At 34.1% G+C, this 26,773-nt stretch overlaps 1 protein-coding gene across 2 annotated transcripts in view; it reads left to right on the forward strand.

Annotated features, from left to right (window-relative positions):
- Positions 1 to 26,773, forward strand: part of SLC24A2 (solute carrier family 24 member 2) — a 292,133-nt gene that overhangs the window by 131,170 nt on the left and 134,190 nt on the right. For both annotated transcript variants that reach the window (XM_031969129.1, XM_031969134.1), the window contains exons 3-4: positions 8,728 to 8,769; positions 11,853 to 11,961. In XM_031969129.1, the coding sequence (XP_031824989.1) occupies positions 8,728 to 8,769; positions 11,853 to 11,961 (151 nt within the window). The remainder of the gene's footprint in view (positions 1 to 8,727; positions 8,770 to 11,852; positions 11,962 to 26,773) is intronic.

A 26,773-nucleotide genomic window follows, 5' to 3' on the forward strand; every position in this document is an offset into this window, starting at 1 on the left:
TTTAGAATTGCAAGAAACCTCAAAAATCCTTCAGTCCCCCCAATTGCTCAGGCTTTCCAGTTCCTCAGCCTCCTCAACTCCCAAGAGCTCTCTCTAGTAAGTCTGAACCATGCATTGGAGTGGTTATATCACAAACTATATGACCTCCTGATGCTTGATAGATTTTACTGAATTCATTGCTTTAGTCATCTAAAGCATACTCATCAGAAGAAATGGAAAAGTACAGTGACCCAAGGTCATTTGGTACCTTGGGGAAGACCCATAATTAAGGAGTCAATGAAACAATCACTACAGAAGGAGCCAGAGAACAGAAAGAAGTGTCAGAATCCAAGGGAAATTTTCAAGAAGTAATAGCCATTAACAGTATCAAATTCCTGAGAGATCAAAAAGGATGACAAGTGATTAAAAAAAAAAAAAAGTCACATCCTCCACCCAGCTTTTAGGCCTTCTTGCTAGCTGGTCAAGAACTTTCAGATTTACTACAGACCAAATTCCTCAATAGTTTGGAAAATGTTTTGTAATTGATATCTGTCCCATTTGCAGATATTCCTTTAATTTTCCTATTTTTTTTTTTTGCTAAACTGATAGATCTAAAACTATATTTTGATGTTAATGAAGTGAAAAAATCCTAAAAGATTATAAAACAATATTTGCTTATGCTTTCCCCTCTGTATCTAAAGAAATTTTTATGGACCATGGAAAACAATTAATAATCAGTTACTAATAAAGTGATTAGGATCAAAAAAGTAGTGGTAGAAAGTCGAATGTGAATTGTGCTAATGATATTATTATAATAATGCTCAGTATTAAGATAGCACTTTAAAATTTTCAAAATGCTTAACAATTATCTCTTTCATCCTTAGAACAATACAGTGAGGTAGGTATAATTATTTTAGAGATATAATTGTTTTAGAAATAAGGAACGCAAGGCTCAGAGATACCAAGTACCAGAATCACACAATAAATGTCTGAGGTTGGATTTGAACTCAGGTCAATTATCTTTGTTAGTTTTAATTATCTACTATGCTACCCATTTGCCTCCAGTTTTTTCTTTTTCATATAGGATCTAAAATTAGAGATGATCTCAAAGGTCATATAACTCTCTAATTTTACTCATGAACAAACTATAGCACAGAAAAGTTATATGATTTGTGAATAGTCACAGGTAAAAATAAAAGAGCTGATATTTGAACTTGGACTTTTTGAATTCAGTTCTAGCACTCTGGAATATTGTCTAGCTATGTGTCCCTCTGTCTATACTTGTGCCATTGATTATCTGAATCCAAGGACAGGACTTTACATTTGTCTCTATTAAATTTCATTTTATTAGATATAGTCCATGGAAGTCTTTTTTAAAACCTAACTAGTAATCAATATTTAATCATTCTCCCAGTTCTTGGTATCCTGAAAATTTTATAAATATATCAACCAGTTGGTAAATATTTTATCACTTTATGAAAAATTGTTCAAAATCAGCATAGGGCCAACCACTCATCTCTGAAACACACCCCTTAAAGACTACTTTCACATAATCATTTAATACTATTTTTGATATAGTCTTTCAATCTGTTCTAATCTATTATATCAGCATCCCTCCATTTTTTTTCTTAAGGATAAAATGAGCTTTTGTCAATTGTTTTCTGAAATCTACATATATAATATCTAGTATTCCTGCTAGTCTAATAAACCTGAAAAAAAAACTGAAAAGGCATTTGTCTGGCATGACCTGGACTTGAGGAACTCATACCAGCTCCTAGTGAGCTAGAACATAGATTAAAAATAACAGAGATATACAATGATACTAGAAATTTGAAGGCTGTGATCACTGTGGGTAAAGTCCATGCCATGGCATTGTGGTGAATTAAGACTGTCTTAAGATGTTCAGAATCATAGGCATCAAGGTTGCTGTTCTATCCCGAATTCTCTTTAGTTGAGCTTATCAGCATCATTCCCTTGTTCTAGAAAATTACCAAATATTACCAAAAGAATTTCCTCAGGAACAGAGAAAGGAATGATTATTGTACAATTGGGGGGGGGGTACAGTATTAGAAGAAAGAAGTGGAAATACATGAAAAATATTACAAAAGAAAAACCAACAGAACTTGGCAATAAATTAGACAAGGCAACAGAAACAAATGAGATATCTGGGATGAGACATATGTCACAAGTCTGGGTATCTTGGATGGTAACAAAGAGAATTTGGGAAGAAAGATAATGGATTCCATTTGGATTATATTGAGTTTAAAATGTTTACAGGAGAACCAGTTCAAGATGTCCAATAAGCTATTGGGGAGGTGTCTGGAGGTTAGGAAAGAGATTGGGGCCAAATAATAAAATCTCAGAATCATCAGCACAAATACAATAATTTAATCCATAGGAGCTGGTGAGATTGCTAGGCTCTCTATAATTTCTATTATAGAAAAAAAGAGAAGGAAAGGAAGAAAAGGAAAAAGAAGAGGGCCTATAATAAAGCCCACAGTTAGCTGGCAAGAGCAGTCTAACAAAGGAGGCAGAGAAGTGGTCAGATAAGTAGAAGCAGAACCAAGATAGAATAGTGTCATGCAAACCTAGAAAGGATATATAAAATACAGATGGTGATCTACAGTTAAGAAGCCTGACAATTGCCAATGATTATAGTAATCTACTATTTAATAAACCCAGTGACTCTCCATCTTCTGGGCTAAGAACTCACTATTTGACAAAAATTAGTGGGAAACTGGAAAACAGTAGAATAGAAACTAGGCATAGACCAATATTTCACACTCTATATCAAGATAAGTTTGAAATGGGTACATGATTTAGACATAAAAGGTGTTACTATAAGCAAATTAGGAGAGCAAGGAATAGTTTACCTATAAGATCTTTGGAGAAGGGAAGAATTTATGACCAAACAAGGAGCAGAAACCATTATGAGATGCAAAATGGATAGTTTCAATTAAATTTAAAAGATTTTGTACAAACAAAACCAATGCAGCCAAAATTAGAAAAGAAACATAAAACTAGGAAGAAAAAAAAGGCATTAATTATAGATAATCTTCTCAAGATGTATAGCCTCAAAAAAGAGAAGAGATCTGGGATTATAGCTACTGGGGATGGATGGATCATGTAAGGCATTTTTGAGGATGAGGCAGACATAGGGAAGAAAGTAGGAATTGAAGAGGGCATGATTTGTTGAAAACTAGATGGGATGTGATCACTTGTGCATGTAGAGAGGTTTGATTTGGCAAGCAGAAAGACCTCTTCTTCATGTAAAATGGATCAAAGAAGACACTTGAATGATTTGAGATGAAAAGAGGGAAGAAGGAGGAGCTCTGGACAATGGCCCCAACTTTTTTAGTAAACTATGAGCCAAGGATCTGAGCTAAGAAGTAAAGAAGAGGGAGGGAAGGAGCTATTCATGGAATGAGTTTTATGCCTGTCTGTTAACAATTGAAAAAATAAGCCTCTAAAAATTGTTGGGCAGGAAGTGCTATTTGGAGGAGGAAAAAGAAATTGGGTTGGAACAGGAATTGTTAACCTGGAGTCAATAGAATCCCAAGGGATTATATGGATAGCTTTCAAGGGCATCTGTGAACTTGGGTGGAAAAAAATCTTTATTTCAAAATAATTGGTTTCTTTTGCAATCCCTTACGTTTTACTTTATGCATTTAATATATTACCCTGAAAACAGTTCATATGCTTCACTAGACTGCCAAAAGGGTCCAATATACCTTTCCAAGGGTGAGAACACATGATTTATAGCATACTGCCACTCTTGTTAACTTTGGGGTTAAACTCAAGAAAGGAAATCACCAAAACCTACAACTCAAGCTTGGTGAGCTAGAGCTAGAAGCATGTAGGAGTAATAATGAGGGACCTTTTTAAACATTACTTTTTAAAACATTAAAATAATTTAAAATATTTAAATGTTAATAAAATATAAAAGTAATAAAATAATAAATACTGAAAATGAAAATAATATTCATATATTGCTATCATAAAATCCGTTTCTGCATAGATGGCATATAGATATTTATTGTATTATAAGTCGTCTTACATGTAATAGTGAATGAGATAGATTTCAAGTGATTCAAGAGGTCTATAGCAAGATCTCTATGATATAAGAAACCTGAGCAATCATTCTATTCTAATACTGTTACTTTATAGATGTGAAAAAAAAGAAGGGAAGCAAAATGACTGGCCCAGGGTCACACAGCTAATTTGTGGCAGAAAACTTTAGAAACCTGTTCTTTAATCTTACATTCTTCTTTTAATCATATTTATATTATATACAAGTTTAGAGAAACCTTTTTTGTAGATAGAATAAAAATAAACTTGAGTTCAGTTCCAATTAAAATTATTACCTTGCAAATGAAGAAAAAGTCCAAGTTGATGATGTTTAACTATATTTAAATTTATGATCTTTGAAAAAAGTTCTTTGGCTAAAAATTAATCGAGCTCACACTAATTTAATTTTTCAGAAGTTGACTATTCTAAAATTTATTGGGTAACAATAAGATAAAATTCATTAATCATGCTTTGAAAAAATATATATAAAACTGAGTCAACCAGAGGCTTTACTGATTCCCTAATTGGACTCTTGTGGCTTAGCTATAAGGCTTAAATAAATTAAAGTGATTAGGCTTACTAAGAGTCTGTTCAGAGGAGGCTATCCATTCTCATTCATATCATTTCTTTAAAGTCTTCACAATTTTGTATGTAATTAAAATCCCCTTAAAATTGGATACATAACGCCATCAAAGTACATTTCCATGACTCATATGTTGCATCCAAAGGCAAAATTAAGAATATATTAGGTGAGTGTTGCTAAATATTAGTAGACATTGTTTAGCCCCTTAAAATGTGAAATCACCATCACATATCGTGCATTCATTCTTATGTACTTGTAACTAAATTGTCTACAGACTGTACTTTTTAAAAAGAGAATTCTAAAAGGAGTTAACATGGAATCAGTGTTGGAGTGGATAGGGGCTGGACAGAGTTATATCCTATTCTTCATTTACTAGTTATATCACCCAAGGCAAGTCACTTAACTATGCTGAATTTAGGTTCCCTCATCTATAAATTCACAAGATCATGAAATTTTTTTTAATAACATGAGATAATATATACAAAATGCTTAGCAAACCTGAAAGTACTTATACTTAAATACATATAAATATGAATAATAATCATTGTCATGATTATTGCTGGAGTTATAGACCCTGGATTCAAATCCTACTTTGTAATCTTCATCAAATGACCTCTGTGCATTATCTGCTAAATGAGAATGAATTATATGAAATATTGTATTACATGACCTCAAAGGTCTCTTCCAGCTCTTCATTCTGTTCCATTACTCATTCAAACAAATATTTCTTTAGAGGCTACAATAGGTGAGACACTGTATGCTTTCAGGGTCTACATGCTGAATCTCATGACCTAAATAAACATGCCCTAATTTTAAATGTAACATTAAAATAATATTACAAAATCTGATTTCCCTGAACAGTCACAATGATTTTTTTTGCCAAGATCTTTTTCTTTCTATTCATTGTTTCTGATATAATTCTAGTTTGGGAGGTAGGAAGGAGTGGGAATAAATGAGAAAGGTTTCCTCTTCTTTTAAAACCAAAAAAACATCTTTTTCTCAGATAATTTTTTTTGTACTCAGTCTTTCTGTTGGTGATGTTTTGACATTTAAAAAAAAACCCTTTTCCTTTCTAAGTTTTTTTTTTTCCATTTGTTCCTACCCTATTATGGAACAAAACTGGGCCACCACCATATCAATGCTGGCTAATAATTATTTGTCTTCCATTTAAACCATAAGGTGTAAATTTGTTAAGTGAGAAAGCAGCTCTGACAGTTAATCTCTATGTGTGTCAAAAGGCTGAGTTTACTGCACTGGATAATTTCCCCAGGGAATGGTTCTGGGGCACGTTAGGAAGGAAGCAATAAAAAAGCCTTGGATCATGGAGAACAGGTTCATACATTGACTTCAGAGCAAAAGTATAGAATCTAATGAAGATTCCTTCCATCCATAACTTTTTTTTTACCATAATTTAGTTGTCAGTGATATTTTCTTGCATGTGTACTTAATAATAACAACAACAATAACAACTAGTATTTATATAATGTTTTGAGGTTCAAAGCTTTCTACCTATTATATCATTTAAGGTTATGAGAACCACACTCCTTTGAGGTAGGTGCTATTATAATACTTATTTTACAGATGACAAAACATAGGCTCAAAGAGCTCATAATATTACACAGCTAGCACATGTCTGAGAAAAGATTTAAATTCAGATTTTCCTGACTCTAAATCTAGCTCTCCAGCCACTGACACCTAGCAGCTTCATTTCATGTAAATCAAAGAGAAAAATTCTTGAACTTAAAGAGTTAAAGAAAGTGATGGAACATTTGTTTTTATATGTAATTTTACCAAAATATTGTGGTTCTCAGAATATCTAGAAAAAACCCACATGTAGACTATCTAAATTCTAATGATTCTTATCCCCAACTTTCACCCTTATAGATAAATCTCAAGCCCTGGAGCAACATTACATTCCCCCTCAGGATTCAAGAGGTACCTCTGCAGAGTTAGTAGTGATTCTCTAATGCCATCAGCTTAAGCCTCACTGACATACTAAGTTCCAAGATTATCATTTGAGAATCATAAAAGCCATTCTTAAGTAGTTTTTAGAAAAAAGTATTTATTTCCTAAAATTATCCAATCAGAATAGTTAGTATGAAATAGACAAAAATCTGTCATATCCATTCCCATTAATACAAACAATGTCCAAAGGGAAATTAGCTCAAACATAGAGAAAATGTTTAGCAAAATGCTAACACATCTTGGTTGCTAGAAGCCCTTTTATCCTATTGTTGGGGTGCTCAAGAAGTTTGCAAGGCCTTCTTTCCCATAGAAGCCTTCAAATTATTTAAAATTTGCCCCAATTGGATTCCAATTTGTCAGAATCTTTGAAGGAAATAAAATGATTGGTATCACTTTTTCTAAAGAAAAAAATACAGAAATGAATTAATTTATCCACAGGTACAAGTTTAGGCTAGACAACTTCAAAAACATATGGAATGGGTCCTAATCCTTAAAAAAAAAAAAAAAAAGTTGAAGGTATCCTACCTTGCTTTGCTCCATGGCAAACACAGTCTATCAGTCACAGCATTTTCACTTTCACAACTCCTGAGAGAAGAGAAAATGAATTTAGTGTGGGGAGCCAAGCCCCGTACCAATGTGCCATTTTTGGTAGTGTGGCTCTAGTGCCCTTCTATTTGACATTAATTTTCTCATATGGTAGGGAGGGCCCATACTCAAAGTCCATTCTGTTCCGTTTTTCCTGCTTAGCAGAAAATTCCATTTTTAACATGAGAACCCCAAGTATAGAGAGCAACTGAAACTGAATTCTAAAAGCTCTGAACCTAACTTAAAATGTGACTTTCATCATGTCATGAAAAAGTATCTCAAGTTAATTGTATTCATTTGTATAAAGGAAATGCAAATGTTGATTTCTTCAAAATTATGATATCCACATAATGACTTAATGTCAAGCCATCCTCAATTTAGGTCTCCAATTATGTTCTAACCCTTTCATTGGGGACATTATGACCTAGGATTGTATTACAAACCTGATATGTAGAAACAGTGATCAACTACAGAAATAATAATAGTAGCATTCCTATAGCACTTTCAGGTTTGTAAACGCAATTCGCTTATATCATATCATTTGATCCTCACAACCACCCTTGGGATATATGCTATTATTATTCTGATTTTACAGATGAGGAAAGTGAATCTGATCAATAGAAGGTGAATTATTTAGGACTCACAGTTACAAATGTTTAAGATAAAATTAGAATTCAGGTCTTCCTGAGGCCACATCCAATATGTTAACCAGTGCTATCACACTACCTATTGTATTGCACAATGTAATGGACATAGCTGAAACCTTTGATATTCAATGTTAGTTCAGAGAAATGTGATATATGACAGTCCAGAATCAGCAAGTTAAGATGGAAAATATATGTACACTATTTCAAAGTCTGATTCTTTTTGTACAGCAAAATAACTGTTTGGACATGTATACATGTATTTAATTTATACTTTAATATATTTAACATGTATTGGTCTACCTGCCATCTGGGGGAGGGGATGGGAGGAAGGAGGGGAAAAGTTGAAACAAAAAGTTTTGCAATTGTCAATGCTGTAAAATTACTCATACATACATCTTGTAAATAAAAAGCTATAATTTTTTTGAAAGTGCTTTGATAATGGTAAAAAAAAAAAAAAAGATGGAGAATATACCATTTGTCCACAGAACTCTATAATCAAGATATTTTCCTAATTCTTTGCCTTGAAAATGTATTTCTTAATAATAGTAGCTAAAATTTTGTATAATTTTTAAGGTTTGCAAAGTGCTCTACATATATATTATCTTTTCATTCTCACAACAACCTTGTGAAGTAAAAGCTACAATTTTCTCTATTTTATCAATGAATTAGTGACTTGCCTAACATTTCATAAGTGTCAAGTGAGATTAGAACTCAGGTCCTCCTGATACTAAGTTCAACAGCACATCCTATTTTAATTCTACCACCACCCCAATCCAAAAAGCAAAGGTGCAGAAATAACCACATTGATTTTTCTTGTAACTAGTACTTGAATGGTAATGTGTCACAGGATAAACTATTGACTTGTCTCTCTGTTTGGTTTTGCCTTTTTCTCTTTTGTAGTTATCTACTACTGCCAAGGACAAGGACGAACAACCTCTAACGGTAGGAAGCAATGCCTGTGTTTCTATCTGCACGTCTTCCTACAGAGAAGGGGATTTGGGGGGTGGGAATGAGAATGGGAGGAAAGAAGGAATTGATGGGTATGACAAATTATCTCTACCCTTGGATATTTAGAAGTTTTAATCTGCTAGTGGGTTTTCATAAGATGCTCTACAATTAGAGATAATTGCATTCCAACACAAACTGACAAATTACTCATGCTACTAGGTTTCAAAAAAAAGTTTTCATCTTCACTTTTGTTTGGCATGAATTTTTTTGAAAATTAAAATAACAAAATACTTCCTAAAAAGTCCAGGCGTGTAGTGCTGGTATTTAGGCACTATTAGGGGATCTGTTCTATATAATACAAAAGGAAGTGGTTTGCTTTCCACATCTCATGATGTGCAAGCATTTTTTGTATAGGTAGTTTTTATTGGTCACATTAGAAGAGAAACATTACTAGATAGAATCTATTCAGTGATACTTGCATGAATTCTACTCAGAACAAGTTTCCTTTTTGAAGTCACCACTGGCTTTGTGTGCATTACTAAGTTCTACAGTAAAAGGGGACTAGAAAAAAATTTCTTCTACACACACATATATATATATTTATATTTATATTACATACAATATATATATATATATATATATATATATATATATATATATACACAGGATAGATAGATAGATAGATGATACTGAAGAGCATTAGAAGTAATGATTCCATATAAGAAAGCTCTGCCTATGTCTCTCTAGTTAACTTATTTTGTTGTTGATCTGGTTTCAATAAATATTCTACCAAAAATACTCCATTTAGGCCCTATTCAATTGACAGACAACTCTTTATAAAAAGATATTTATATTATGGACGCTGAGAGTGAAGTTCTTCACATTTATCTTATTTAGCCATAGACAATAATTATGTTTTGGTACCATTCACCACTCTTCTCCTCAAACCTACCAACTATCTTCATTTATTTTAAAAATGCAGAAAAACCAGATGACAAAATAAATGACTAAAGAATTTGGAAGAGAAAGGAGTCAGTGTAGAAATGGATACATGTATGTGACTATTTTGTCCTGTGTGTTCAAAACATTTGTTTTCACTGGATAATTTGCTAAGAAACTTCTTTCTTCTCTAGCTCAGAAAATCTGGAAATATTGTTTCCAGCAATACAGTCATTAATACAAAATTCCACTGCATTGAAAGTGTTTCAATGTCCTGTGGAGTTTGATATAATGATATTTCATATAAGTCAAGCACCATAAGGGTTTCACCATGAAAGTAGAGTATAGGGAAGCTTAGAAAAAGCGCTTTCTTTTCACCTGACAATAGTTACATCAAACTTTTTCTTCCAAAAGTCAGATAAAAATGTAAGTTCCTACTTTATCTTGGATTTTTGTTTGTATAAATTTGACCTTAGGTAATTATAGCTACCTACCTTCTTTTCTCATTTATTTCAATAATCCCTACAATGGCAAAGGGATTGTTGCTGTATGGTACAAAATGGCACCAAAAGGTAGGAGATGAGATTTTATTAAGAGTTTAAGAACCAATAATTTGTAATTTTTTTATTTTTAAAGAAAAAGAATTTGGAATGCTATTTCTTTAATTCTTCTTGGAGCCTAGATTATTTTCCTTTTGTCCTGAATTGCCTTGTCTCCTCCATTAGATTGTAAGCTCTTAGGGGCAAGAACTGTCTTTTGCCTCTTTTACTATCCCTAGTGCTCAACACATAGTAGGCACTTAACAAATGTTTATTGTCCAACTGTTAGATATTACTTAGTGAAGCTATGATATACTTAAAGATGTCAGAGACTTCAGAGATCATCAAGTCCAACCTTTTCATTTTATAGATGGGGAAACTGAGGCTCAGTGAGGGAGATGTTGACCATAGCATAGGTAATAAGTATTTGAGGTAATTTTTGTACCTAAAGCCTATGGTTTCAATGCTCTCTCCATGATACACACTGCTCCCTAGCCCCTATTTAATGCTCTTTATGTAAAAATAGCTCCCGTTGGGTTCAAATAACAAGTATGTATTAACTGTCCACTATATGCCAGGACTGTTTTTAGATCCCTGGGTATATAAGTACCAAGAATGAAACAATGTCTACCCTTAAGAAAATTCCATTCAATCAAAGGAGAAAACAAGTAAAAATATGAGTAAATGTACCCAAAAAAATACAAAGTAATTTTGGAGGGGAGGAGCCAGTAGGTTAGCAAATCAGGAAAGTTTTTATGTACTAAGTGGCTCTTGGACTGAATTTTAAAGAAAGTTTAGGTTTCAGCAGAAATTCACTATAGCTTGACATTCATAAGCTGATGTTTCCAATAGAAGGGGAAGTCCTTCTTCCACTTTGGTATTGAAAAGCACTTTGAGAATATTTGAAACAAGAATATATGTGGTAGAGATAAGTGCCCAAACAGTCCAATAAACCAATCAATCAATAAACATTTATTTAGTTATAACTATATGCCAGACACAAGCCAGAGGAATGAATTAAAAGCAATGACTAATTTAGAGGAAGTGTGGTTAGTGGATTTAGCAGTTTAGATTACTGGAACTGGTGTTAGATAGATTTGATTTAAATTCTACCTCAGTCATTTATTGAATGGATGGCCATGGGCAAGTCTGTTTGAAGAGGCAGCTACTGAATAGAGCACTGATTCTAGAATCAGGAAGACCCAGATTTAAATCTAAACACTAGCTATGAGATCCTGGGCAAGTCAAACATTACCTCTGTTTACCTCAGTTTCCTCAATATAAAAATGGGGATAATAGCAGTCTCTACCTCACATGGTTTTGTGAGGATCAAATGACATAATATTTTTCAAAGGGCTTTCTATAGTGTCTGGCATATAGTAGGCATTATATATGTGCTTATTCCCTTCTCTTCCTTCCCTTTCCTTTCTCTGGCCTTCAGTTTCCCCTTCTATATTTTACTGGACTGAATAACTTTCAAGATCCCTTTTACCTCAAAATCTATAATTGTATTGATGATTTTCTCATAGAGATAAAATATATGGTAATACAGCTGCCTTCCCTCTATTGACTAGATCCTTTTCTTGTCTCTCCATTTAGACTAAACCACGGCTCCAGCGAGGTGGTAGCTCTGCTTCTTTGCATAATAGTCTGATGAGGAACAGCATCTTCCAGCTTATGATTCATACTCTTGACCCACTTGCTGAAGGTAAATAACAAGATTTTTTAAGTTTCCATAGCATTAAACAAACAATAAAATTCATCTTTTTGCAAAATTCTTATTCATGCTTATGTCGCTGTATCATATCATGTTATTCTAGTCTGGTCTTTCCCAAGTGACTCTTTAGCTCCCTGTTCCTTGCTTGAGAGCCATTCCTTTGGCCTTTGAATGATTTCTGTTGTCCTCTTGTATTAGTAATAATAGTAATAGTTATGGACATGTGGTAACTCACTCTTTTGCCTCTTGTCTTAAATAAAATCTACCTTCATGAAAAGAAGATAGCAAGGCTGAAAACATTCCCTATTTCTTCTGTCTAAGGTTTCCAAAGAAAGCTAATAAGAAATAAATAAGAATATACTCTGTGCCTTGTCATTTGGATGTATCTGTGATTTTCAGCAATGTGAGATAACTCTCATACACATTACACATCACAATCCTTCTATAGTAAGATTTTTTTTAATATATTGGGGTTAATTGGGTTTTTTTTAGTTTTTGCTTTTTAAGAAAACAAACTTGAAATATGTATTCCCTTCATTCTCATTGGAATCTAAAAGGCTTCTCATGTGAATCTTTCTTTAAATTATCTGTAGAAGGTACAACTTCCAACAACATGTCAGAGGCTTTTCTCTTGTCCTTTTAATATGTCAGGGACATCAATTGTAGCACTTACAAATTTGTGTGTGCCAGTGTCCCTGTGATTTCATCAATGTCACAATTCCTTCCATCAGTGCAGATCATAATTCATTCATGTCATCAGGTAATGATATCTGAATGTACATCCATCATATTAAAAAAAAAAGTGAACACAGAATTCAGGGAAAAAATGCCAGGCTTTCTGTCTTCGAAATAGAAGTGATAAATTATTAAACAGGTAATAGTATTCATCATAAAATGTTATTATTGTCTTGATAATAACTGTTTCTAGAAGGAAAGTTGAAAAAACACTCTAAGATGATTTAGCCAATTAGGGTCATAAAGTTAGGGTTAAAAGGTAACTTAGAGATTACCTTAGCTATCTTATGCAAGTATGGAAATAATCTGGAGTAAGTAAGAAGTTAAGTGACTTGGCAACAATAACTATTAATTAAATTATCAGCACTCAATAATTAGCTATTTGTTAATTTGCACTGGTGGCCTACATTTATATTTCACTTTAAAATGTACAAAGTGCTTTATAAATATTATTTCATTTGTTCCACATAATGACCTTGAGAAGTAGGCACTATTACTATCCTCACTTTACAGATGTGGAAACTGAAGTGGACAGAGGTTAAGCGACTGGCTCTGATCATACAGCTAGTAAATGTCTGCAGCTAGATTTGAACTTAGATTTTTTTGACTCAATGTCTAGCACTTTATTCACTGTACCACCTAGTGGTAGAGCAATTCCAGATTTGAATTCATGTTTCCTGACTTCAAATCTAGTCATCTATCTGCTGTCCTTGCATCTCTTAGGGAGTCACTTTGTCATAGGTCATAGGTTCATAGATCTCAAGCTGGAAGAAACCTGAGACCAATATCTAGCTTCATTTTTACATTTAAGGCAAATATGGCCAAGGAAAAAAATGACTTGTTCCAGATCCCACAAATAATACCCGTAAAAGACAGGATTTGAATCCAAGTACTTTGATTCTCTTTCTATTATATCACATAACCTTTATCAGTTTCTCAGTTGCTTACAGTACTATGGGGGGAAAAATGAAGAACAACTTGATGCATCCCTTGAGTTATATTTCAAACAAGGTTGTGAAGAACTCTTTTAACAATTAGGCCATTGCCCTGAATTCCCTCATCTCTCCCCACCTACCCTCAAAAAAGCCCAGATTTTTGCTACTTTGTCTTCTTCCTATTATTTCTAAAATTTCCAAAATCCGTTTTTGAGATAACAAGGTGTTAATGTATGCATCTGTAATGCCATTCTGAAGACCTCTGCCAACGTAGCTTAAAAGATCTAAATTTCTCTGTGGATTGTTTGAAGCAAGCAGGACCTAAATCTGAAATGTCCATGACTCAGAGTTGGCCCATTAATGCTTTTCTGAAACACCTGGTGCTTGTTTGAGCCTTGCTGTAATTAAACTGTTTATCCCTGCTGCAGTGAGATGTACCTTCTGAAGCCATGCTGCTGCTTTCAAGGTTAAACCTCTTCCTGAAAGATGTGAAGGGCTCCAGTGGTCTGAATCACGGCAAATGCTGGGAGCCATAATCATTTCAGGACTTGAGTGATTAGGAAATATGTAAAGCACTTTAATATTTTTAAATTGCTCTATAGCACAGTTGGCAAGGAAACTGATTGTTCTGTTATTTTTCTTCAAACTGCAATCATTTTCCATTCTCCCCCAAAATAAATACTTAAGCCCACACCTCTCAAAAATAGGAATCTATTTTTTTGGTTCCAAATCTAATCACTTGAGTTCACACTCCCCAGTGGGGGGTAATGGGGAGGGAGAGTCTCCTTTTAATAGGGCCTACCATGCTACCATGCTAGTTACTTCATTAAGTCTTCATAAAAGTTTCTCTCTCTCTCTCTCTCTCTCTCTCTCTCTCTCTCTCCCTCCCTCCCTCTCTCCCTCCCTCTCTTTCTCTCTCTCTCTCTCTGTGTCTCACACATACACACACACACACACACACACACACACACACACATACACATACACAGAGTCCCCTAGCACTTTAAAGCACTACACATAAATTGCTATGACTTTTACTTCTTTCAGAAATATATTGTTTCCAACAGTATATTGATATATTGATCCAACTCTCAACCTCAATCATAGGATCTGATTTCATCTAACAGCATATTATGGCATTAAAATTTTGAGGAACATAAATATCACCCATAAATATTAATTTTTTTAATTTTTTAAAGAAATAAGGGGGAAGTTTAATCTAGAGAGACAATGACTCAGAAGGGGCATAATAACTGTCTTCACATATTTGAAGGGCTGACATTCAGAAAAGATTTGTGTGTTTTATTTCTTCAGAAAAATGACTTTTCTTTAGGGGTCTTTGAAGGCAGAAGTGAGAACAAAGGGTATAAGTTTCCAAGAGGCAAATTAAAGGAATATGGGGCCAGGAGACATACCAGTAGAAAGTCCCTAACAATTAGATTTTCCCAAAAGAAGAATGGATTTTCTCAGAAAGTAATGGGTTCTTCAATAATGGAGGTCTTCAAAGAAAGCCTGCATGATGCCTTGTCAGGGATATTAAAAAAAGGTATTTTTGTTCAGCTATGAGTGAGTTAAGATAGTCTTTGATGTTACATCCAACTCTGAAATGCTGATTCTTTATCACATGTATTGAATGTCTTGTGAGTTAATTGAAAGCTAACCTATGTACTTGTGTTCATCTCTTCTCCTTCTGCCTCCACATTCCATGATTAATCACTTGATATCAATTAATCAGACATAGCTATTGTTTAGAAAAATATATTTAATAAGGTGGTATAGTAAGTATAAAACATACCCACAAGAGTAACATCCTTTCTCACCTGTATGAATACAGTCCAGAGGAAAATGAGCCTAAGTTTAACCTTTAAAAAGTATAGGGTTTTTTTCCTTCCATTTTCTTTTATGCTTCTCTTGAGCCTTGTATTTGGAGATCAGATTTTCTATTTAGCCCTGGTCTTTTCATCAGAAATGGTTGAAAATTTTCTATTTCACTGGATGTCCATCTTTTCTCCTGAAATATAATGCTTAATTTTGCTGGGTAGGTGATTCTTAGTTGTAATCCATGGTCCTTTGCCTTTCATAATAACATATTCCAGGCCCTCCAGTCCTTTAAAGTGGAAGTTACTAAATCCTGGGTAATAAAGATTGTAGCTCCTCCACATTTGAATTGTTTCTGGCTGCTTGCAGTATTTTCTTCTTGATCTGATAATTCTGGAATTTAACTGTAATATTTCTTGGAGTTTTCATTTTGGGGTCTCTTTCAGGAGGTAATCAGTACATTCTTTCAATGACTATTTTACCTCACAGGGAAAATCTGGAAGTCTCACAGAGCAGTTTCCCTTGATGATTTCTTGAAAGATGTTGTCTAGGCTCTTTTTCTTCATCATGGCTTTCAGGTAATCCAATAATTCTTAGATTCTCTCTCCTGGATCAGTTGGACCTGGCTCCAGGTCAATTTTTTCCAATGAAGTATTTTACATTTTTTTCTATTTTTCATTTTTTTATTTCTTTGACTGATTCTTGATTCCCATCAAGTCATTCACTTTTATTTATCCCATTCTAATGTTTCCTTCAATATATTTTTCCCGTTTCATCAAATTTATTTTTTAAGGAGTTGTTTTCATCATTCTATTTCTGTACTTTCTTTTTCAAGGTATTAGTTTTCCCAAAAAAACTTTCATAACTCTCCTAAAATGTTCTCATTTCCTTTTCCCATTTTTTTCTATTTCTCTTTTTTCCATTCTTTTTGAACTCTTCCAAGAGAGGTTTTTGAATTGGAGATCAATTTCATATCCTCTTTTTGGGCTTTGTCTGCCAGCATTTTGCATTTGCTGTCTTCTACTGGGTTTTTGTTCTTGTCTTCCGTCGCCATTGTATCTTAATATGGTCAGAGCTCTTTTGGGGTTTTTGTTCATTTTTAGATAGAATTTGTCCTCAGCTCTTGGCACAAACACTTCCAAAATCACTGCTAGTATACCCGTCAAAAGTCCAAAGCTTCTTGACCTTCAAAGTTCACAAGTTACTCTCCTGGTCAAGGGAGGCACCTGAGGTTCTGCTTTTCTCCCCTGTTCTAAATATTTTTCTTAGGGCCTGAGCCAGAAATGTTTTCTCCATTCTCATCACTGAAACCTCTCATATTCTGAGCCAAATTGATATTTTATACAAAATTCACAGGATGTGACCAAGTTTCAAAATACCCACATACTTCCTATGGAAAATCATTTGATTTCATCTAATGGCTTTCTAGAATCTCTTGTTTAAGGCTCTTGATTAATTAATTGATTCAACAGAAGTAGTATCACAGCAACAACTCATTACTTCTAAGCAGGGTGGTGTTTGATTGATTCAATTGATCCTTGCCTTACAGTCCTTTCACTATTGGAGGATAGAGATGATGATGATGATGATGATGATGATGATGATGATGATGATGATGATTTCCATAAGTTGAGGTCCATCAGAGATTTAGCCAAATGATCCACAAAACTCTTCAAAATTGTAGAATTCTGAATTATGTCTACTTTGAGAAAAGAAAAGTTTCAATCTGGGCATATTACAAAGTTCTTCAAACTTGTGAAATTCTGAGCCTACTTTGGAAAAAGAGACAAATCAGTCTAACTTACATGAGAGATAACTGGTGGACTCACTGTAATGCTTTTTTATGTTGGAAAAAATTTTAATGTTCTAGAAAGAATGTTTTTATACTATAATAAAATATAATATCCACAGACAAGTAATTCTATCATTCTTTTTAGCACAAGAATTTAACACAAATAATTTTATTATTTAACAAAATTTTAGAAACCTCATTTTAGTTTGGACTGTGGTTTTTATGCCAATTTTCAGCTTTACTCCAAACCCCTTAGAGCCACATCACTAAAGAATATTCTTTTTTCTCCCTATGGTCTAGAATAATTATTGATTTTGTGGTTAAATTGGTTATTGACATGCAGTTTGAAGAAAGTGAAGGATTCTTTGAGGCAAAGGTAAGGAAGGACATTCTGGGTATGAGCAAAGTCCAGTGAAAAATTTAGTCCCCCCAAAATTCCCACCTAATTTCCCCCTTTTTTAAATCATTCACATTTATTCATCATCCTTTAACTTGATTGCTACCTGACCCTTAGAGATGTTCATAGAAAACATGAAGGGATTTCAGGGAAAAAAATCTATTTTTATAATAGTTTCAAATAACTTAGAAAGTAGAAGAAAAATTTAAGGTAATAAATCTTCCTTTAGCTGCAGCTAAGAGGGTACAAATGATTTAGGGGACTGCACACACATATACATTTATTCATCTATTCCCACAAGGTCAGAAGGGATCAGGAAATAAAATGCCAGATAAGTGAATGGAAAGTAGCTTCTCCACTCTTAGGACTGAGGAGAAAAGATGGTGTTTGGAGACTGAATTTCAGGTGTCTCATCAAACTCCTCCTGGTCTCTTGATCTCACTTATTCTCATTCATGATGAATCCATCCTCTATTCTTTCCTCCAGATTCCTTGGCAAGTAAGGAGAGGTACTGACCAACATGTCTCAAAGACTTTCCAAAAAGTGTTTTTTTTCCCTTCATCAGTCTATCCATCTGACCACTCAAATTTCGCAGTGGCAGTGCTTTCAAAGTTAAAAGCCATAGATATAACAATTCATTAGATTTGATCAGTTGGGGGAAAGGAAAGAATAAACATTTATTTAATGTCTATTCTGTCAGGCACTGTGCTAAGTGATTTACAAATGTTATCTCATATAATCTTCAAAACAACACCTTGAGATAAATAAAGGGGAATGAAGATCAAAATTAGCACCAAGGTTATATACCTAAGAGTCTAATATAATAGTGGTGGCCTCAACAGAAATAGGCAAGCTTGGTGGAAGAAAGGTTTGAGGGGGAATTAATGTCTGTTTTGACATGTTAAATTTGAGATTTCTCTAGGACATTCAGCTTATAGAATCCAATAGGCAAACATCTGGTAATTCAGTTGGAGTTCAAAAGAAAGATTGAGGCTGGATGTGGAGATACAAGAATCACCTGAATAAAAATGATAATTAAACTCATAGGGGCTAATGAGACAGAAGAAAAGTGATCCCAAAACTGAGACTTGGCATAGACCCACAGTTAGGGAATATAAAATGAATAATGAGCCAGCAGAGGGGCGAGACTAAGAAAGAGTAGTCAAACTGGTAGGAAAAGACAGGAAAGAGTAGGGGTCACAAAATCCCAGAAAAGAGACTAGGAGAAAGAGTGATCAACAGTACCAACAGTGCTGGGTAAAGGCTGCCCATTTATCAGCAGAAACTTCCTATATAGAGAGTCTCTTTTATAACAAGTCTGGAGGTGGGAGAGATATATGCCAGAACAGAGGTTACAATCTGATTTAGAATTATTAGGGGCAAGCTAGATGGTGCAGTAGAAAGTGTACCAGCCCTAAGTCAGGAAAACTTGAGTTCAAATATGGCCTCAGACACTTAACACTAATTAGCTGATTTCCTTCTTGATCTCCACCTTCCTTAATTTGGCCCAAGCCACAACTTCCTATGTACCAGCAAGGAAATATTTCATGTCTTTATCTTGTTGCTTCTCAGTTCCACATCCTTCAGTTCCCAGCTTGAACAAGGATCCTGGTTTAGTTAAGGAACTCCTCCATTTGGCTCAGAAACTCCTTTTGCCTTTCTTTGATGTCATCCCAAGGGACGTGAGATTCCTCAGTTGCATAAGCTTCTTTTCAAGAAACTATATCTATGGACAGCTTCTCTCTCCTTTATGACCTTTTTTTTCACCATCCCTTTTTAAAGGCCAAACCCAAGGGCAGAGCTCAAATGTTTGTGCACTGGGGAAAGTGAACTAGCCACAAATTATGCCTATGTCAAAAAAGAGAGAGAGAGAGAGAGAGAGAGAGAGAGAGAGAGAGAGAGAGAGAGAGAGATCTCATTAGGGGTGCAATTATGAATTTGTAGCAAAAGGCTAGCCTGGAAAGTGCCAAAATAATATAAAAATCATAGAGATTCTCACATGGCTTAGATAAGCAGCGAGTCATTAGCTAAAATCCTTCTACATGAGGTGGAATGGAACTTCAATTTCTTCTGTGATTCTATCCTCCAGACCCTTAGGAATTGCCATCTGACCTATTGATATGCCTTAATATCCTACTGCCCTTGCTATCCCAAATTCTTTCCAGTTGTCCAGATTACTACATGTATTATTTCCCTAAATTATAATGTGAACTCTTTAATAAAAGGGTTGAATCATTTTTCTCCTTTTTTACTCAGTGCTTAATACATAGTGAATGCTTAATAAATCTTTTTTCATCCATTCATGCATTCATTATCAATGCATCACAAAAAGAGAAGTAAATTCTTCTGGGCATATCTGAACATATCCCCTAAATTTGTAACATTCAAAATCTGTATTTACATATTTGTTTTAACATAATAATTTTGATGTTAATTAAAAAGTAGCATATTTATAATTAATGGCATACCAGATAATCACAAAAATACTATATTTGATATATTTGCCTAGGGAATATATGATCTAAGTGACTTCTTCAACACCCTCAACAGTTCTGAACATTATATCTCTATATTTCATCTTTATCTCCTTTTTCATAATAAGCTTTCAGCAGCTTAATGAGATAACAGAAAAGTGATGTTAACCATATTTGGATTTGGGAAATATAGACAAATTTTCCCAGGGGTTACCTAACTTTACATCATCACAGCTTGTTTCCACTATTGTCACTTCTCAGCTAACACATTTGTGTCACATTAGTTCAAATTAATCCTTGGAGCTTCCTATGAACATTTGTCCTTGCATTTCTCAAGGACAATTGCCTTTCCTCATTTAAATACACAGCAGATGTTTTGACATCTTGATATATTCCTTTCTATCACATGGCCAGCTCAGCTCAACTGTGAGTGCAAGGATATAGCTCTGGTGAACTGAACTCCCAAACAACTTAATTAAATGAGCCTTTACAAATAAGAACAACCATAAAAAAGATCCACTTTTTTCTAACTTGCCTATTTCCCTCTAGGTATTAAATTGTCAGTTAATATTTAATTTCTATTGGTGTAAAGCAGTGTACTAGCAATTGTGGCTGGAATATAGAGCAATTAAAATACATAGACTCTATCATCAATAGGTTAGCAATCTACCTGGAGAAAAAAAAGATAACTTTATATGACATAACTGCTGGACCTTTATAAAGAAATTCATTTCAATGCTTGATTAAAACAATATAGGGAAATTCTCCATCAATACAGATCACAGCCCTTCTATACTTTAATAGAGTTCTCTGAACTGTTCTAATTAAAAATGAGACAGCTAAGTAATATGGTAGATAGAATACTAGGCTTGGAGTCAGGAAGAGTCATTTCTCTGAGTTCAAATCTTATCTCAAATGTTTACTACCTGTGTGAAACTGAGCAAGTCACTTAACACTGTTTGCCTCAGTTTCTTTATCTTTAAAAATAAGCTGGAGAAGGAAATGGCAAACCATTCCAGTATCTTTGCCAAAAAAATCCCAAATGAGTTCGCAAAGAATCCCAAATGGGGTCTGATCAACACAAATGAACATATCTATGGCCTATGGCCTCCCACCCAAACTTCTGGTGATGAGCTTATCTAAATTTAGTTAGACTAGTCCTTGGACAACTGAACAGATTGTCCAAAAACCATCTTCATGGTTTTTCCAGCTTAAAAGCTACAAGAGTTTGAACTCCCATTACTAAGAAGGAATATAGAGATAAAATATTCATTTGAAGCAATTGAAGAGAATTTTACAGAGAAACATACACACTACATGTATACATTCACATCATGAAAACTGACCATCTAAAAGATTAGAGGATGTAATATATATATGAATAAACAATAGGATGAAGTCAGTCATAGATGGCTTATAAGAGGAGGTAAGTTTTGAAAAAAATTGGAAAGAGTAAAGCAATAGGAATAAAAGAAGGAAAAGCAATGCCAAATATGAGAAATGGAAAAATACAAAACACTGGAAATTACTTATTGCTTGCTAAGAAAAAAAAATTGTTTTCCATCCTGTTGAGTAGACACGTTATTTGTAGATTGGATTAAAGTGTTCATTGGCTTTCAAATTCTCTTAAAATAAAATATTGTTGCTTTAAAGGATAGTTCGTCATAAGCAACTGTTTTATATATATATATATGTGTGTGTGTGTGTGTGCGTGTCATATACACATATGCATCTGACCTGAGGAATCTCCAGTAGCTAACTTGGATTCTAGATACTTTGTGTGTCATAATCTTTTTAAGTTAAGAAATCCCCATCTATAATGTTTACTCTTACTCATCAAACAGAGGATACATAATTTAAAGCAAGGCATTTAATGAAATGGAACCATCAATGAATGAAACATTTATTAAACACTAACTATATGCAAAGCTTTGAGAATACATAAAGAAAAGGCCCCTACTCTCAAGGACCTCACTTTCTAATAAGGGAGACAACATATATAGAAGGAAGAACAAATAAAGAGCATAAAATAACAACTAAAGATTATCCACATTAACTTGGAATTTGCCCTCTCACAAATATAGTTATCCCTAGCAGAATAGACATGAATAGGAATCATGTTTGGTAAATACACAGATGGAGAACACATGTGACCAGGCTACCTATATGAAAGGGACATATGTATTCAGAGACAGACCACTCATGCTTCTCATACTATAGAGCTGCTCATGTCTTCTTTAGGGATTCTCAAATTAATTTCTTCTACACCTGCTCCCCAGCAGGCATTTCTCTTTGCTATTTTCTGTTGGATACAATGCTCTTTAGGTATACAAGTCCACCTCCTATTCTATCCACTCTCTTGGTAGAAGATTAAGGAGGACAGAAGGGGTGTTGATGGTCCTGTGCTTATTAAGCCTTTTTCAGCCAATGGTAATGAACCACTTTCCCTCAGTCTAGATGCCATATGAAAAATGATCAGGCTATATTCACATCTGCTCCTTGAATTCTTTTGTCTTCTATTGTTTTCTCTGATTCATTCAATTTAATTGTCATGTAATTGTTATCATTCTATTACCTTCCACTTCCCAGCCTGACTCAGGGAAGTATGTATTTTCAGAGCTCTAATTCTTCAACTGGAAAAGAATCTGAGTAAAACTGATGTTGAAAAAACCTCTTTCAACATCTTCCTTACCTCCATCATTCTCCTCTCCACTATGCAAATCAGCTAGTTGGAGAAGACTGAAAATCATTTATCCCACTTCATCCAGCAACAAATTATAGCCTTTTTTTCCTTTTTGGTCTTTGTACATTCTTCTCCCCACAAAGTATATTTAAATACTTCAAGATACACTACTACCATCATGTTAAATATCAGAAATTAACATATAATATAGTTGATAATTATTCTAACTGAATTACATACTCATAATATCATGCAGTAAACATAGGCACATGCAGCAAAAAGAATACTTGTCACACAATCAAAAATATAAATAACATACATTTAGAATAAAACATGTCTCATATCATATGTAACTTTCAAATACTCAAATAGATCTATGATCTTACTGGTGTGGTTATTCATTTCTCCAATGGTACAAATCACAAACTATCCATACCTAACTATCCTGTATCCTGTGTGACTAGCTCAGGGTCACACAGCTAGTAAGTGTTAAATGTCTGAGAATGGATTTAAATTCAGATTTTTTCTGACTCCAGGGCCAGTGCTCTATGTATTGTTTCATCTAGCTGCACCTCCCAGGCAATTCTTTAAGACTATAGGTTGCAAGCAAAATAACTGTTTGGACATGTATACATATATTGTATTTAACATATACTTTAACATATTTAACATGTATTGGTCTACCTGCCATCTGGGGGAGGGGGTCAATGCTGAAAAATTACTCATGCATATATCTTATAAATAAAAAGCTATAATTTTTTTAAAAAAAGACTATAGGTTGCAAAACAAGGGTGCCAATCTTCACGAAGAGAGTTTTTCCATATTATCTCCTAATTTCCTCACAACAGGATCTGCTTGTATAGAAACCAGTGAAGCAGAAGAACTATTCCTTATATAATATTCTCATGCTTTTCACAAACACATTTATTTTGTCACATCTTTTATTTCCAAGTAAAGTATGACCCATTGATAGAGAAAAGATCTTAGAGTCAGGAAGACTGATTTAAGTCTCATGTCTGCCACATACTGAAAGCAAGTTACTTAAGTCTTACTGCCCCAGGAAACTCATTTATTCATTCATCTTCTCCCTCTCCCTCCCTCTTCCTCCCTCTCCTTCCATGTCCTTTTCTCTCCCTCCCTCTCCCTTCTTCTCTCCTCCTCTTCTCCCCACCCTTGTCTTTTTCCTAAGGCAGTTAGGGTTGAGTGAATAGCTCAGGGTCACACAGCTAGTTAATGTTAAGTGTCTAAGGCTGGATTTGAATTTTTTTCTTCTGACTCCAGGGCCAGTACTCTATGTACTGTATCATCTAGCTGCCCTTCCCAGGCAATTCTGTAAGACTATAGGTTGCAAAACAAAGGTGCCAATCTGCATTCCTCATCAGTGAAGAACAAATTCCTCCTACACCAACGACATCTCAAGTCCAGATTTGAATAATTCTTAACTTCACTTCTTTATAATTTCCTGTCTGTAAGGCACAGCAGTCAGTCACAATTTCATTGCAGTTCTCCGTTGTTCTCTAGGTGATATTCATTTTTAATTATTTGGAGATTGTTGTGTTGCATTTCTTGCAACTATGCATTAATAATGGAAGAATATTAATGAGAAAGAGTGAACTTGGTCGTAATTAGATTCATTTTTTAACTTGCCAAAGGCAGTCCAGCCTACTTTTCTATTTAATTCTGAAACCTAACTTATCATTCACTTGCACAGTCTGCTCAAGATATATAAATATATTTAAAGATGGATGTATTGATAAATAAGCGCTATTATTTTGTTTCATTTTAAGGGCAAGGAGACGGATGTTTGTAGGCACTAGAGAAGGTAAGGAGAATTAGCAAAAGAGAGGGGATTAGAGTGGAACAATCTACTAGAAAAGATGGGATTGAGGATACATATAGAATGTTATTGTCCTTGGCAAGGAAAAGAGCCAGAAAATAAGCAATGTTTGGTCCATTTCTTCATATTATTTAGGAAATACTTCATATCACTTCAATATATATGCATTACATGAGGCACTTTCAATGTCCTTATTCTTCAGGTAATGGCATTCCTTTAACCTAGAAGTTTTCTTTATGGTTCTAGGTAGTTTTATGATATTCTAGACATTTTCAATCTATTTTGGAAGACTTTTTTTCTTTTTAAAACACTATTCAGTCACCATAATATTAAGCAATATTTCAGTGGCACTTTGAGTGATTGTAGTTGTGTCCATCTCTTTATAACCCCATTTGAGGTTTTCTTAGCAAAGATACTGGAAGTGTTTGCCATTTCCTTCTCCAACTCATTTTACAGATGAAGAAACTTAAGCAAACAGAATAAATGAATTGCCCAAGGTTACACAGCTGGTAAGAGGACAGATTTGAACTCAGAAAGATGAATTTTCCTGATTCCATTCTGGCATTCTATCCTTTGCACTACCTAGGCCCAGTAAAATGGTTATTTTAAAACAACTGATCTTATCGTTTTTTTTTTCAAAAAAAAAGGAAAATTAAACTGTTTAATCACAGTTTTCTTTCATTCTTTGCAAATTATGAAGGCTGTACTGACTAGGGAAGGTGGAATAGGCTTGTAACAATGATAAAATGTTACAGTAAAAAACCTCAGTAAAAAAAATCACCACCTGCTCTGTCTATTATTGTTGATCTCCCCATATATGAATATAATAAAAGGAACTCTGTAGTAAGCCCTCTATTTTATATCATCATTTATTATATGTATGTATATATGTGTCTGTATGTATGTATGCATGTATGTTTGTTTGTATCTGGGCCTGTCTATATGCCCGTGTGTGTGTGTGTGTGTGTGTGTGTGTGTGTGTATAAAGAAGCAGGCAAAAGACATCATCAGAAAGCCAGACAAGGACCAAGAGGTGAATTTTTTTTTTTTTTTTTTTTGCTGATAGGAGGTGGGACAAAGATTATCAACCTTTTCAGTCTTCTCCAATCTGCCTAGTACTTGCAGTTTGCATAGAACAAAGAGATAGATTTATGGGTAAAGTGGAATGGAAGAGGGAAGAGCAAGGAGAGGTTGAAAGCAATTTCTTCACCACAGTTTCAACCATTTCCTTTTTGATTAGAAAAAAAGAACCCTGGGGATACTTGCTCTAGCCAGGGGTTACAATAAAAAGAAAAAGGGGTTTCTGATAATGTGAGAGGAGAGTTGAATAAAATCAGAACTGTCAGTACAGGAAAAAAGAATTCAAAGAGCAGATGTAATCTTAGACCATATACATACAAAGCATAGTCATATATATGTATATATGCCATATGCTTAAGATTTATATTTGCATATATCATGCATACTATGCATATGTACGCATATAGACTTCTATATATTTCAAGCATACATTGTTTTGCATGTATATACATGTATCAATGTTTCTTATATATGGCTATGGATATATATATATATATTTAATATATTTTTGCTTTCATAGAATATTAGTGTTGAAGAGATGAGGAGATACCATGAAAGAAAAAGAATGCTTTAATACATATATCCAAATTCAATATAAATCTCTCACTGAGACTAAACTTTCATATTTGTCTGGATGCTATGCTTTCCTTATAAGCATTGTTTAGAAGATAGGACATGTTTTCTGACTTTTATAAAAAAAAAATCTCAATATGCACTTGTAAGTTTGTAAGTTCAGCAAAAGCTCATATTTATTATTTCCTCCAAAAGTATTTAGAAGATATCCCAGAAAATCAATATTTTTAATCTTCTTTGCTCAGTCATGATAATATAGAAATCTAAACATTTAGGTACCTAAGTAGTATTGTGGGCTTGAAGTCAAGAAGAGCTGATTTAAAATTCAGGCCCACACACCTCCTAACTGTGTGAGCAAATCACCTAATCTCTATCTGCCTCAGGTTCCTCAACTGTAAAATGGGAGTAATAATTGCACCTGCTTGCAGAGTTGTTGTTAGGATCAAATAATAATATTTAGAAATTTAATTTTTTCCTTT

Source organism: Sarcophilus harrisii, chromosome 1, assembly GCF_902635505.1.
Source record: "Sarcophilus harrisii chromosome 1, mSarHar1.11, whole genome shotgun sequence".
NCBI lineage: Eukaryota > Metazoa > Chordata > Mammalia > Dasyuromorphia > Dasyuridae > Sarcophilus > Sarcophilus harrisii.